Below are 12,323 nucleotides of genomic sequence, written 5' to 3' on the forward strand. Positions count from 1 at the left end.
AGAAACCTTCCAAAATGCCTTATAAGTTGGCTACGTGGGTGGAGGGGGGGGGGTCTGCATCCTATATGAGTTTTCAAGAAACGAAAAATCAATATCATAATACCTCTAGGAACAGAGAGTAAAAATTTACCCGATAGCACGTTTGCTGGGTATTTTTTCCTGCAATATTGGGCAAAATGCATGTTTGAAGGGTAAATTTCAACGCAACATTGAGTAAAATTTACAAAATATTGGGTATCTTTTTACCCAACGAACATGCATGTTCCCATTGGGTAAACCTGAAATCAATCCATGACATAACACTATGCACATTTCCTTACTGTCCATTGCACTTGCATACAGCTTTCACTCCGTCATTACAAACTCTTTGCCGACATCAGCCACAACCAATAAAAATAATATATTATTAATAATTCTTATATGAAAGCAGAATTAATTAGTAGAGCTCTAGCAACTTGTAATTCTAATTCTTGTGTATTGTATATTAATATTTTTAAGGTTGTGTATTGTATATTTTATTTGAACCATGTTAATTTAATTTCCTTCTGTTGCCATATAATCATCATTATGTATTTGTTTTGTGTAAACCAGTGAAAACAGAGAAAAAAAGAATTTCCTTTATGGACAATAAATTGATTCTGTTCTATTCTATTTTACTGTACATAGTCATGTGTTCATAAAGATGCAGCTAATTCATGCAATTACTCACAAAACTTGTAAAATTCAACATGAAAATATGGTATTCTTTACTGACATCCACCCCTCCCCCCTCTCTCACAAACACACACACACACACCCACCCCCTCCCCCCCACACACGCTGACAAGACGATTGAGAGCCTTACATAATCATCTCTCACTATATTTCTGAATGCGATGCAAAAATAGTTTAATAAACAACGTGATTGAGTTGACTACTGTTATCTTGACAGACATGATAACTAGACAAAACTTTGACACTTATCCAACATGTCCAATGATTCGTTTCAGAAGGCCGATGCAATATATTGTGCACATGCAGCATTGTCCAACAAAGTGTTGATCATCTAAAATATAATATAACAACTTGACGATTTTAAACAAAATTACCAGTATTTCACTTAAACGTTGAATTCTATAAATTCGAGATCTATATTTTTTCTCTGGAATGGCATTATTTTAAAACAAAACTACTTCCGTAACAAAAAAATCATTATCGACTATGTATACATGTCTTCTTTAATTGGTTTTTTTTTTTTTTTTTTTTTTTTTGGGGGGGGGGGGTGGTTTCCCTAGCAATTATGAGTGGAAAAGCTATAATAAAGCAACCAGAGGACTAACGGCTTGCTGTGACCTTCCTAGGGACCTGGACCTCGTAATACAAATTATTGCTATGGTTTGCAAACGTGAAAAATAAAGTTTGATTGGTTCTTGGTCTTTATTTTGAACAAATCCACATGTAACGATGATCTCGATTGCTATCTAGGCAATAATTGCAAACCTTTTATTTGTGTAACGGTTCCCCGGGCCCCGTATATAGTAAGACGAGTAGGAATATTATTTTGTAGAACAATATTGTGCGATTGATTGCATTGAACACAATGTATACATGCAGTAAACTGTGAAAATCATTCGGTTCGAAAAGGAAGGGTAAAATCTCAAAATCTCACCAGCAAAATAATATATTTTTTTCGGGGGGGGGGGTGCGATAAAGACAACTTCCCCCAAACCATGGGCAAGCAGCTTATTAATAGGACAGGTGCTCCCGGGCAAACCCCTGTAAATGCACACCCCTCCTCAGCAATACGCCCACTCCAGGAGGCCGGTATTACCCTAGTTATCCAGGGGTAAATGTCCGGCTTTGCTCTCGTTCTTTTAATGACATTGTCACTATCATCATCATTTTTATTGATTTGATATCATGATGGAACAAGTTGATATCGTACATCCCTCCTGAAACTTCTCTTACTACCTTCAAGATAAAGTTTAGGACCACATTAGCTCAACACCTATTATAATTCACCCTTACTGTATGCTACCCCCCCCCCCACCACCCCCATCCCACTTTGTTTATTTTTTGTTTGTTTTTTGTTTACATTTGTATAAGTTGTAATTTGTAGTCGTAACTTACCTTGTATAGGATTGATTTATGTTTTCTTTTATATATGTATTTGTTTGTTCATTATATTTTGTATTTTTAAACGTGACCACTGGACTCCTCAGAAGAACAGCCTGTGGCTGAAGAGAACCATCCAGCCCACGAGTGGAAAATAAATAAATAAAATAGAATAAAATGATAATGATCATCGTCACCATCATCTTCATCATTGATATTATCATTATTATTATTTTTATCATTATTATTATTATTAATAATAATAATAATAATATTATTATTATTATGATTATTATGATGATTATTATTATTATTATTATTATTTCCATTATCCACAACTTGATGTTCTGTTGGTATATTATAAACAGCAACCGGACTTCTTCCAGAAATCTAGGGTTATTGTTCTATATTCTATCAAATGGGTCCTCTTCTCATTGTTCACTTCTCTTTCTAATTCAAGACATTCCGTAGGATATGAGCTGTTCCAAGCAAGCTTGCCTTCTGTATCGTTTCAAAGGAAACCTCGACTCCTAGAACAGCCAGAAAGCTTCTGTGTCTTGTTGTCACTGTTCCTAGGGCTCCGATGACTATTGGTACCACCTTCGTCTTCACCTTCCATACCCTTCTCCTAATATCCTATTATTATTATTATTGTTATTATTATTATTATTCTTCTTATTATTATATTTAGGCCCTATCATTATTATTATTATCATCATGATCATCTCTATTATCATGATTATCATGACGAGAATATTTATGTCATAACTGATACTATTTTCCATGTTTTTGTACAGATGTCTGCAGTACTAAAGCTCCTCGGTGTTCGTGGTCCAAAGCGGCTGGTGAGGGGCCGTTTCATCTACGCTCTCTTAATCTCCCTCATCTTCTTTGTGACCGCCAGCCTCTTCAGGTTCCAGGCCCAGGAGATCTTTATTACGTCATCATTTCTTCAGACTGACCTGATCGAGATGAACATCCTGGCCCAGGCACAGTCACAAGCTATACCGCCGGTCACAAGATCATCATCACAGTCTAACCGAGGTGGTGTCCCAGAGTCAAGGTTAGGTGGTAAGTCCTGGTCAGGTGACCTCAAGTCAGGTGACCATAAATCAGGTGACTTGCAAGATCATGGTCATAGCAAGCGTGACGAATACCTGCCGTCTGTTGCGCCATGGCCGGCTCACCATGATGGAACTGATCATGCAAAACACAGAAAACACCACAAGCATCATACATACAGGAAGTCGAAAGAGCTGCCTTTAATTGACATCGATATCAGCAAACTGCATTTTCCCGAAACAGAGACGCTCTTGAAGTTCCAGTCAAGGAACTTTGTATCACATAAAACTGACAAATCACATTGGAGTCTCAGCCATAATTCCGGCTTACACAATGGAAACCATGAGAAGGATGCGATATTTGTGAAGAATGTTGTATACCCTAGTTTGCTAGAAGCAAACAACACTGCTCCTTTTAAGGCAGGATCGTGTTACAGACAAGTCCATCTGTGGGCCGACGAAGGTAGGAGCTTTTCTAGGAGAGTTGGTGACTTTCCTTGCCCGGGGCTGCCATGTGGAGTTCGTTTGGTCGTGGACAATGACTATGAGACACTGAAGAGTAGTGATGCCGTGGTTCTGTTTCATCGAACCAAGTTGGACTGGGCAGAACTGCACCGTCACAAACCGAAGGGTCAGAAGTGGATATTTTACACCCAAGAGAATCCCATCAATACAGACAAGAACGTCATCCCAAAGAAAGAGTTCTACAACACCAGCTATGACTACATCATGTCTTATCGGTTTAGGGAATCCCATATCTACGGATCCTACGGCAGATACAACACAGATCATCCTGAGATGAAGTTTACGGCCATGAGGAACTGGGCATCGGACAAGACCAAACAAGTCGCCTGGGTGGCTTCCAACTGTAACATAGTCTCCTGGGACCGTAAAGGTTTCGTGGAGGCGTTGTCCAGGTACATCCCGGTGAGTATGTACGGGAAGTGCGGAACAAAGCCTTGCCCAAGGGATGAGCGGTGCAACAGGAGTATCCGCAAGCACAAGTTTTACCTCGCTCTAGAGAACAGTCCCTGCCGCGATTACATCACGGAGAAGCTTTGGCGGAATGCCTTCCTGAACAACGTTGTTCCCGTCGTCTATGGAGCCTCGAAGGAGGACTATGAACGGGTCCTGCCGCCCGACTCGTTCATCCATGTCGAGGATTTTGACTCCATTAAGGAACTAGCATCGTACCTGCGGAGACTCAGCAAAGACGAGGGGCTCTACAACACGTATTTCGAGTGGAAGAAGTTCGGCTGGGTGCAGCTCACCATCGAAGAATATCTCCTGGAGCCGGAACAAGTATGTGAAAACATTGTCTCGAGGCTTCTGGGTGACGAAAGAGACATGAGGGAAGGAACCTACCACAGGCCGAAGTTCCCGGATTGGAAAGACTGGTGGACAAACTCGTGCAAGTTAGGTATCAAATGGCCAATCAAATTAAAATGAGAAAGACGGTTAAGGCGCTTGAAGTAAAGACACCTAAAGTGAAAACTTAGTCCTCAACAATGACGCGAAAGCTGTTCTTTATAAATTCACTGCACTGGGGTGTTAAAACTGACATCAGTAAGGTGTCCCTAGAGAACCACATCATGAGGTGTTAAAATTACACCCTAGAGTTTGAACTTCCAATACCAGAGAATGTTTAAGTAACAACGAAAGGTGTTGTAATAACACAGATTGGTGTTGAACTTACACCACAAATTTAATACCGGCGGGGTAAATTACTCTGGTCATTTAGGCCAGTACGAACAACAACAAAGTTTTTGACGTGTTGGGTCACGGAATATAGAAGAAGCAAGAAAAAAGGAATAAAATGGTCAGAATCTGGACAACTGAAAGGAGAGAAAAAATCTGCGAGTTCTATTGGGATAAAAACGAGAACGGCAAAAATAAAATAAAATGATTAAGATCGAGAATTTTTATTCGGAGAGACACAAATGGGGGAATGGTTAATCAGGGCAGAACCAAACCCTGAAACTGATGCTAGAGTTTTAGCTCCGAGACGTACGGACATGACGGAGGGTTTAAGAACAGAGAAAATGTATTGCCAAATGCCCTTCATGACAAGAACAACCGAGAAGTCTTTGTCGAAAGATGGTGAATCAATACAGCAGTTTTCGTCCTTGACTCTGGACAAACGACATTGCTTGCAAAATTTATTCGTCCGTTCCGAAGCTTAGGACGAAACTGCTGTTCTGGTCCACCAATTTTCGACGAAGACCTCCAAGCTGTTCTTTGGCATTTTGACGGGCACTGATTTTCAATACATTTTACTGTGTTCTTAATCCTTCCGTACATCGCGGAGCAAAACTCCCTGTTATTGAGGAACACGTGGTACTATTACCATGATTACCTGCAAAATTATTACATATAACGCAAGGCGACGCAAATAAAAACATTTTAAAAGTCTAACGTATGACGTACGGAATCATCTCTCCATGCAGTGGTGTACGCGGGGGGGGGGGGGGGTTACAGGTGTTCAACCCCCTTAAATTTATTGATACCCAAAACCCACCGCTGAGAATTCACCCCCCCCTAAAAAATGTTGAAGACCTTTTTTTTTAAGATTTTTTTTTTTTTGGGGGGGGGCTGGGGGTATCATTTTAGGATACGAAACGACGTAAATTTGTAGTGAAGACCTTTTTTGTCAACATTTCTTTCAGCTTGAAAACACCCCCTTTCAAAATCTCTGCGTATGTCTCTGTCTCTATGTGTAATCCTATAGAAATAAAGATGAAAGGAAGTAGACAAAAGAAAAGCAAACAAAACGTTATAATCAATAAATCACTTAATGAATAATTGTTTGTAAAGTTTGATCTCAACAGATATGTATTATAATAAGAAATGCGAATTAATATTGATTGAGTTTGGAATTATAAAATATTTGCCTCTTTTCAATCTATCCTTAAATTCTATTATTTCATTTTTACCTAATGTGTGAGATTTCTTGGCAAGCTTGTATTTGACTTTTCGTTAGTGTAAATGTATTAATATTATTTGCATAAGTTGTGTAATTCAATGCGATTTGTTGTTTCACCTGGAGGAAGTTTGTTTCTTTTTGTTTTAGAAAAAGACAATGAGATATTGTATTTCATCTTAATAATAATGTTTTTCGTAATCTACCAACTTATTAATTTCCCCCTCTTTCTATATCTGTTCTAGGAGTGTGCCAGTATGGAATGCTGAATTCAAGCTTATTATTATCCTGGCATTATAAAAATGAAAACAAAAATAACCTTAAAATTGTGTGATTGTGAGAAAAATTATATACTTTATTGCTCAAATTAAAAAAAATTACAAAAAGAGGTACACTGCCTGAATGCTGCAAATCATGTGGATTGCCCTCAAGATCGGCCAAAGTTTGCGACCTCAGCGGTTGTAAACCATACAACATGGATGTTGCTTTATCGAGATCGGATAAAAAGTATATAGAAACTTTTTAGCATTTAAAGTGTTCATTGATGTTTTATTATACATTGTTTTACCTTGTGTTATCTTCCTTTTCCTCGAATGTTCCTCAAATTGTACATGTTTTGTATTATTTTGTATTTCAACTTTAAACACAATTTTGCGATAAATATTCAATTCAATTCATTAAAAAGTGATATGCACTCCCTCAAAATATTTTGCTCGCTTTTCTCAAGATCACTTAACCCCCCCCCCCGAAGGAATTCAAGAAAAAAAACCCAATAATATTGATTTTTTTTTCAAAACGTACCAATCTCATCAGAGAATCGGTAATAAAGATATTTTTAGATACATTTTTGCAAGGTCCTAATATTTCAGAATTTTGTGCATGTATATTATTATAAAAAAAGTCCCATCATAGCAACCTATATTACGCTTCTATTTTTTTCTTCAGAAATCCTTTTAAATAGGCAGCTTTGAGAAGTGCGAGAGGAGGGGTGTTGGCCGTCTGATTTTTCAAGTCTACTCAAGGGACAGAAAAAAGCATTAAAAACAAAAGAAAGCAAGAAAAAAAAAAAAAAAGAAGAAAGAACTGAAGTGTTGGTATCATAACTCTACAATATCCCTTTTAATTGAGAAATGGGACCTTTTATAGCCCGTCTTGCCCCGTGTATTATTATAGGCCGATGATTTAGGCCCTATATCTAGATGACCCCGAGGAATAAAGATAATCCTATAAGAACATCTAATTATCAATATTTATGAAAGGCACTGAATAAATATTATCATAACTATGGTTTCATTAAATTGTCTATACCGAAACGATTTTGTGTATTTAACGCTTATTATACTTTCATTTTCAGTTGATGTAAAAGTTACAAATATCTATTAACACAACATATTTTTTTTTATTTCATTGTTATATAGAAACCCTATACGGTTGCGAAATAATGTTCTATGATTATGTGACGATGGTTAATTGCAAGCTGACAATCAAAGTTTGTTTGATACTATCCCATTTACATATAATTATGAAGAGAAAGAGAAAGAGAAAGAGAAAGGGGGGAACACAAAATAAAATAAAGTTGTCCTATGTGAAATAATACTAGAAACAAAACTAAATAACTATTATTTTTAATGTTTTGAAGACAATGTCTCCTTAGCATTTCTCTTCTCCTTTTTCATTTTCCCCATAAAAACCCTATAGGCCTACATGAAATTCATTATAATTTTTAGAATCGTTTTCTGTTCAATATGCTTCGAACAGACCACTGCACTGTATTGTTTGGCCAACGCCATCTAGCGGTTGTACAATGAACAGGTCATATGACTTAATTTTTCAGCTGGCTGGGATAGTGTCAACGCACTTTAGGCTTTTAGAACTTTGGCGTTTACTCCCTTTGAAAATGAATGCGGATATAAATGTAAAGTGAAGTCATATGCTGATATTGGCCTAATGACGGTCAAATAAAAAATAAGAGATATTTGGTCAAATGTGGCTTTAGGGTATAAAATATTGGCATTTATCTACATTTGCCTCTCTCCATCCAGGTGTAGTAAATGGGTACCCAGTAGGAAGATATTGTTTGAATATGCTCGAGCGTCCGATCAGGGTAGCCATGCTAAAGCAGGGGTAGTAGTATGCGGCACTTCAGTGGCGCAATGAGCCAACATTTTTGAGGGGGCTAGATATGGCGTATCGCATAAAATTAAGAAAAAGTTGCGAGCGAGCAATAATATTTCGACATCTTTATTTAAAAATCTGATTTTTTGATTTTTGTATTGATGATGAAAAAAAAACATTTTGTGACAAAGGCATATATTGTGACCTTTCTTTTTCATTTTTGTGATCATGCATTTTTTGGCAGGTCTTAGTTATATACCAACAAATATTGTATTTGACCTCCAGAATGTCCTGATATTCAAAACGCCTATATTTCCAAATTTTCACGTATTTTACCCTTTTATTTATTTGGTTATTCATTTATTTATTTATCTATGTATTTATTTATTTATTTATCTATCTATTTATTTATTTATTTATTCATGTATTTATTTATTTATTTTTAATTATTTGGCCTATGAGTATTCTAACTTAATTCGGCTCACTTCTTTCCCTCGTATTTTTCAGCCCTAATGATATGTGTTTCATGCACGTTCTGACCCTCTTCTGTATACCAATCTTTTGATTTCAATTGTTTTACTGCATTTTTTTATTATTCAAAATTAAATAAAAACAAACAAAAATATACAATGTAATTTTATTTTACATGAATCATTAAGTGTATGCCCCAAATAAAAAATAGGAATTTAAAACACAAATGATCTATTCCAACACATTCACAATTTGCAGGTGAAGATTGCAGACAATTATATTGCTTGAAAAAGAATGACTATACCTCACGTGCAAACTCATTTGATTGATAAATACTTATAAAGCAGAATATTTTTATAAGTTTTAGATGAAAAACATAGTTCATAATTTAATGAATTAAGATGGAGATGAAAAGTATGATGATGGTGATGGTAATGATGATGATGATGATGACGATGATGATGATGATGTTGTTGTTGATGATGATGATGAAGATAATTATGCTGATGATGGTGATGATGATGATGGCGATGATGATGATGTTGATGATGATGATGATGAAGATAATTATGATGATGATGGTGATGATGATGATGATTATGATGATGGTGATGATGGTGGTGGTTATGATGAAGTTGAATAAGATGGAGATGATGATGATGATGATAATGATGATGATGGTGACGGATAATAATTATAACGATGATGATGATCATGATGACGACGATGTTAATGATGACGGATGACGATGGTTAAGATGAAGGGGATGCTGGAGATGATGATACCAATAAAAGGGGATATGGCGATGATTTGACATCAAAAGAGGAATGATTTCCTAATAAACTAAAAGATTGACACTGAAATTTTGCTTCAATCACTGTGGTAATATAACACGGATTTAACGTGAATATTTTTTATTGACTAGATATCACACAATTTTTTAACGAATATAATTTTAAATCAAATTTTATCATGAGGTCAAGACCGTTTTTTGTCTCACCTGCATAGCAGAGTGAGACTATAGGCGCCGCTTTTCCGACGGCGACGGCGACGGCGGCGGCGGCGACGGCGGCGGCGGCGGCGACGGCGACGGCGGCGTCAACACCAAATCTTAACCTGAGGTTAAGTTTTTGAAATGACAGCATAACTTAGAAAGTATATGGACCTAGTTCATGAAACTTGGCCATAAGGTTAATCAAGTATTACTGAACATCCTGCCTGAGTTTCATGTCACATGACCAAGGTCAAAGGTCATTTAGGGTCAATGAACTTAGACCATGTTGGGGGAATCAACATCAAAATCTTAACCTAAGGTTAAGTTTTTGAAATGTCATCATAACTTAGAAAATATATGGACCTAGTTCATGAAACTTATACATAAGGTTAATCAAGTATCACTGAACATCCTGCTTGAGTTTCACATCACATGACCAAGGTCAAAGGTCATTTAGGGTCAATGAACTTTGGCCGAATTGGGGGTGTCTGTTGAATTACCATCATAACTTTGAAAGTTTATGGATCTGATTCATGAAACTTGGACATAATAGTAATCAAGTATTACTGAACATCCTGTGCAAGTTTCAGGTCACATGATCAAGGTCAAAGGTCATTTAGGGTCAATGAACTTTGGCCAAATTGGGGTATTTGTTAAATTACAGCCATAAATTTGAAAGTGTGTTGGTCTAGTTCATAAAACTTGGACATAATAGTAATCAAGTATCACTGAACATCCTGTGCGAGTTTCAGGTCACATGATCAAGGTCAAAGGTCATGTAAGGTCAAAGAACTTTGGCCACGTTGGGGGTATTTGTTGAATTGCCATCATATCTCTATAAGTGTTTTGGTCTAGTTCATAAAACGTGGAAATAAGAGTAACCAAGTATCACTGAACATCTTGTGCGAGTTATAGTAGTTTTCAAAATCAGCACTGCTGCTATATTGAATCGCGTGATGCAGGTGAGACGGCCAGAGGCATTCCACTTGTTTAAACATTAGGCCAATAGCACAGAATAATGTGGAAATTATAAAAAGGAGCATCATAAATCAATAAAAGTGGCAATAAGGGCATCCTCAATATTGGATGTTCATGGCCTTAACTTATTAGATTGTACTATAGGTCTATATCAAAAGAGAAAATATTTGAAATTTCAACAATGTCATGAAACTTACAGTGACTGCTGCTCCAAGCTGGGAACCGACGGCGTTGTTCCACTTGTTTTTACGTGTCCCCTCACCCCCGGGGGTGGGGGGGGGGGGACTATTTATAGCTAGCAGCGGATGACTCAGGATTGTAAAAGAAAATCTGGTGGGGTCGCCCCATCACCTCTGTTGATTCTTGAAGTTTTTGTGAGAGGAGAATAATATTCTCCATGATGGCCTCCCATTCGATATTCAATAAAAATGTTATAGCAAAGGATATTTTGAGTAAAATTCGGGGCTATTATGGTTCTCTAGAGTGAGGGAAACAATTTACATTGAGTGGGTATTCCGTTGAATGATCATAATTTCATTTTAAAGAAAATCATCTTTAAATGTCATTGATCAGAGGATGGATGAGCTAATAGAAATCGTTTGTGTTTCAACTATAGAATTTTTTTAAAAGAAACAGTTTTAGAAAAATATTTGTTGAAGTTGGATGTAGGAGATAAAATATCTTTATGTAAATTTCGATGTGGTAACCATAATCTGCCAATTTCTAAATGTCGTTATTCATCTGATCAACCTCTTGAAATATGTCCATTGTGTAACCGTGAAGTTCAGGGTGATGAATTTCATTATGTTTTAGTATGTCCGTTTTTCAATGATGAGCGTAAGAAGTATGTTGAGACTTAGACCTAATGTCATAAAGTTTAATCAGCTATTCAATGTTAAATATATTAAGCAATTAAAGAATCTATCCAAATTTTGTGAAGTCATCATGTCGAAGTTCAAATAATTTTGTTGTCTTTCCTTTTTTCATGCACTTCCAGTTGTTGAATTGGTCTTTTTAAAATTAATGTACAATCCTGAAGGGGCCGTATAATAAGAAATAAAAATCACTGTATCACTGTATCACCAACGAACGTAGAGGGCAGCAACACACAAGCGTGTTGCTATTAGGAAGGTCCACTCGATACGCGCATACAAATGAAGTGCGCGAGCAATTTGGTAGTCATGCCAACGAAACCATGATCCGATACAATACACTCACGGAGTGACAGCAAAATATAGGTAAACTAATAGATTATGACAATAGTAGATTAAAACAATGAAAACAAAAAATATATAAAAAATTAAATAATAATGTACCAAATTCTTAAAATAATATATCACTAAATTATTCTCACAATTTTTTTGTACATCTTCAGTAAAACAGGATTAAATTCTGTCATAAATAAACCAGTCTGCTAATTTCACCCGGATTTAGCCAAGTCATTTTGTGACCACCGAAAACCTCTCAGAGCACTTTTTTAGTAGATTGTAGAGTTGATTTATTTTCATTTCCTCTTTATCATTATTTTTGCTTGAAATATTTTTACATTAAATATCATGCTTAAAAATATGAAATACTTGTTCCTGTATTTTTCATAAAATATTACATGGTGGTGACAACAGTTTTATGACTTTGCATATCAATATGTCTTGATAACAAGTATACGTGAGGTTGATACGTCTTCATCTAA

General features: G+C 36.4%; 1 protein-coding gene across 1 annotated transcript in view; it reads left to right on the top strand.

Moving 5' to 3' along the window:
- LOC129279123 (alpha-(1,3)-fucosyltransferase 11-like) overlaps positions 1-6,776 on the top strand; it is a 7,369-nt gene extending 593 nt beyond the window's left edge. Inside the window, exon 2 of the mRNA XM_064111512.1 lies at positions 2,892-6,776. Coding sequence (XP_063967582.1) covers positions 2,892-4,604 — 1,713 coding nt within the window. The 3' untranslated portion in view covers positions 4,605-6,776. The remainder of the gene's footprint in view (positions 1-2,891) is intronic.
- Positions 6,777-12,323: the final 5,547 nt, after the last annotated feature.

Source organism: Lytechinus pictus, chromosome 16 (genome assembly GCF_037042905.1).
Source record: "Lytechinus pictus isolate F3 Inbred chromosome 16, Lp3.0, whole genome shotgun sequence".
Lineage (NCBI taxonomy): Eukaryota > Metazoa > Echinodermata > Echinoidea > Temnopleuroida > Toxopneustidae > Lytechinus > Lytechinus pictus.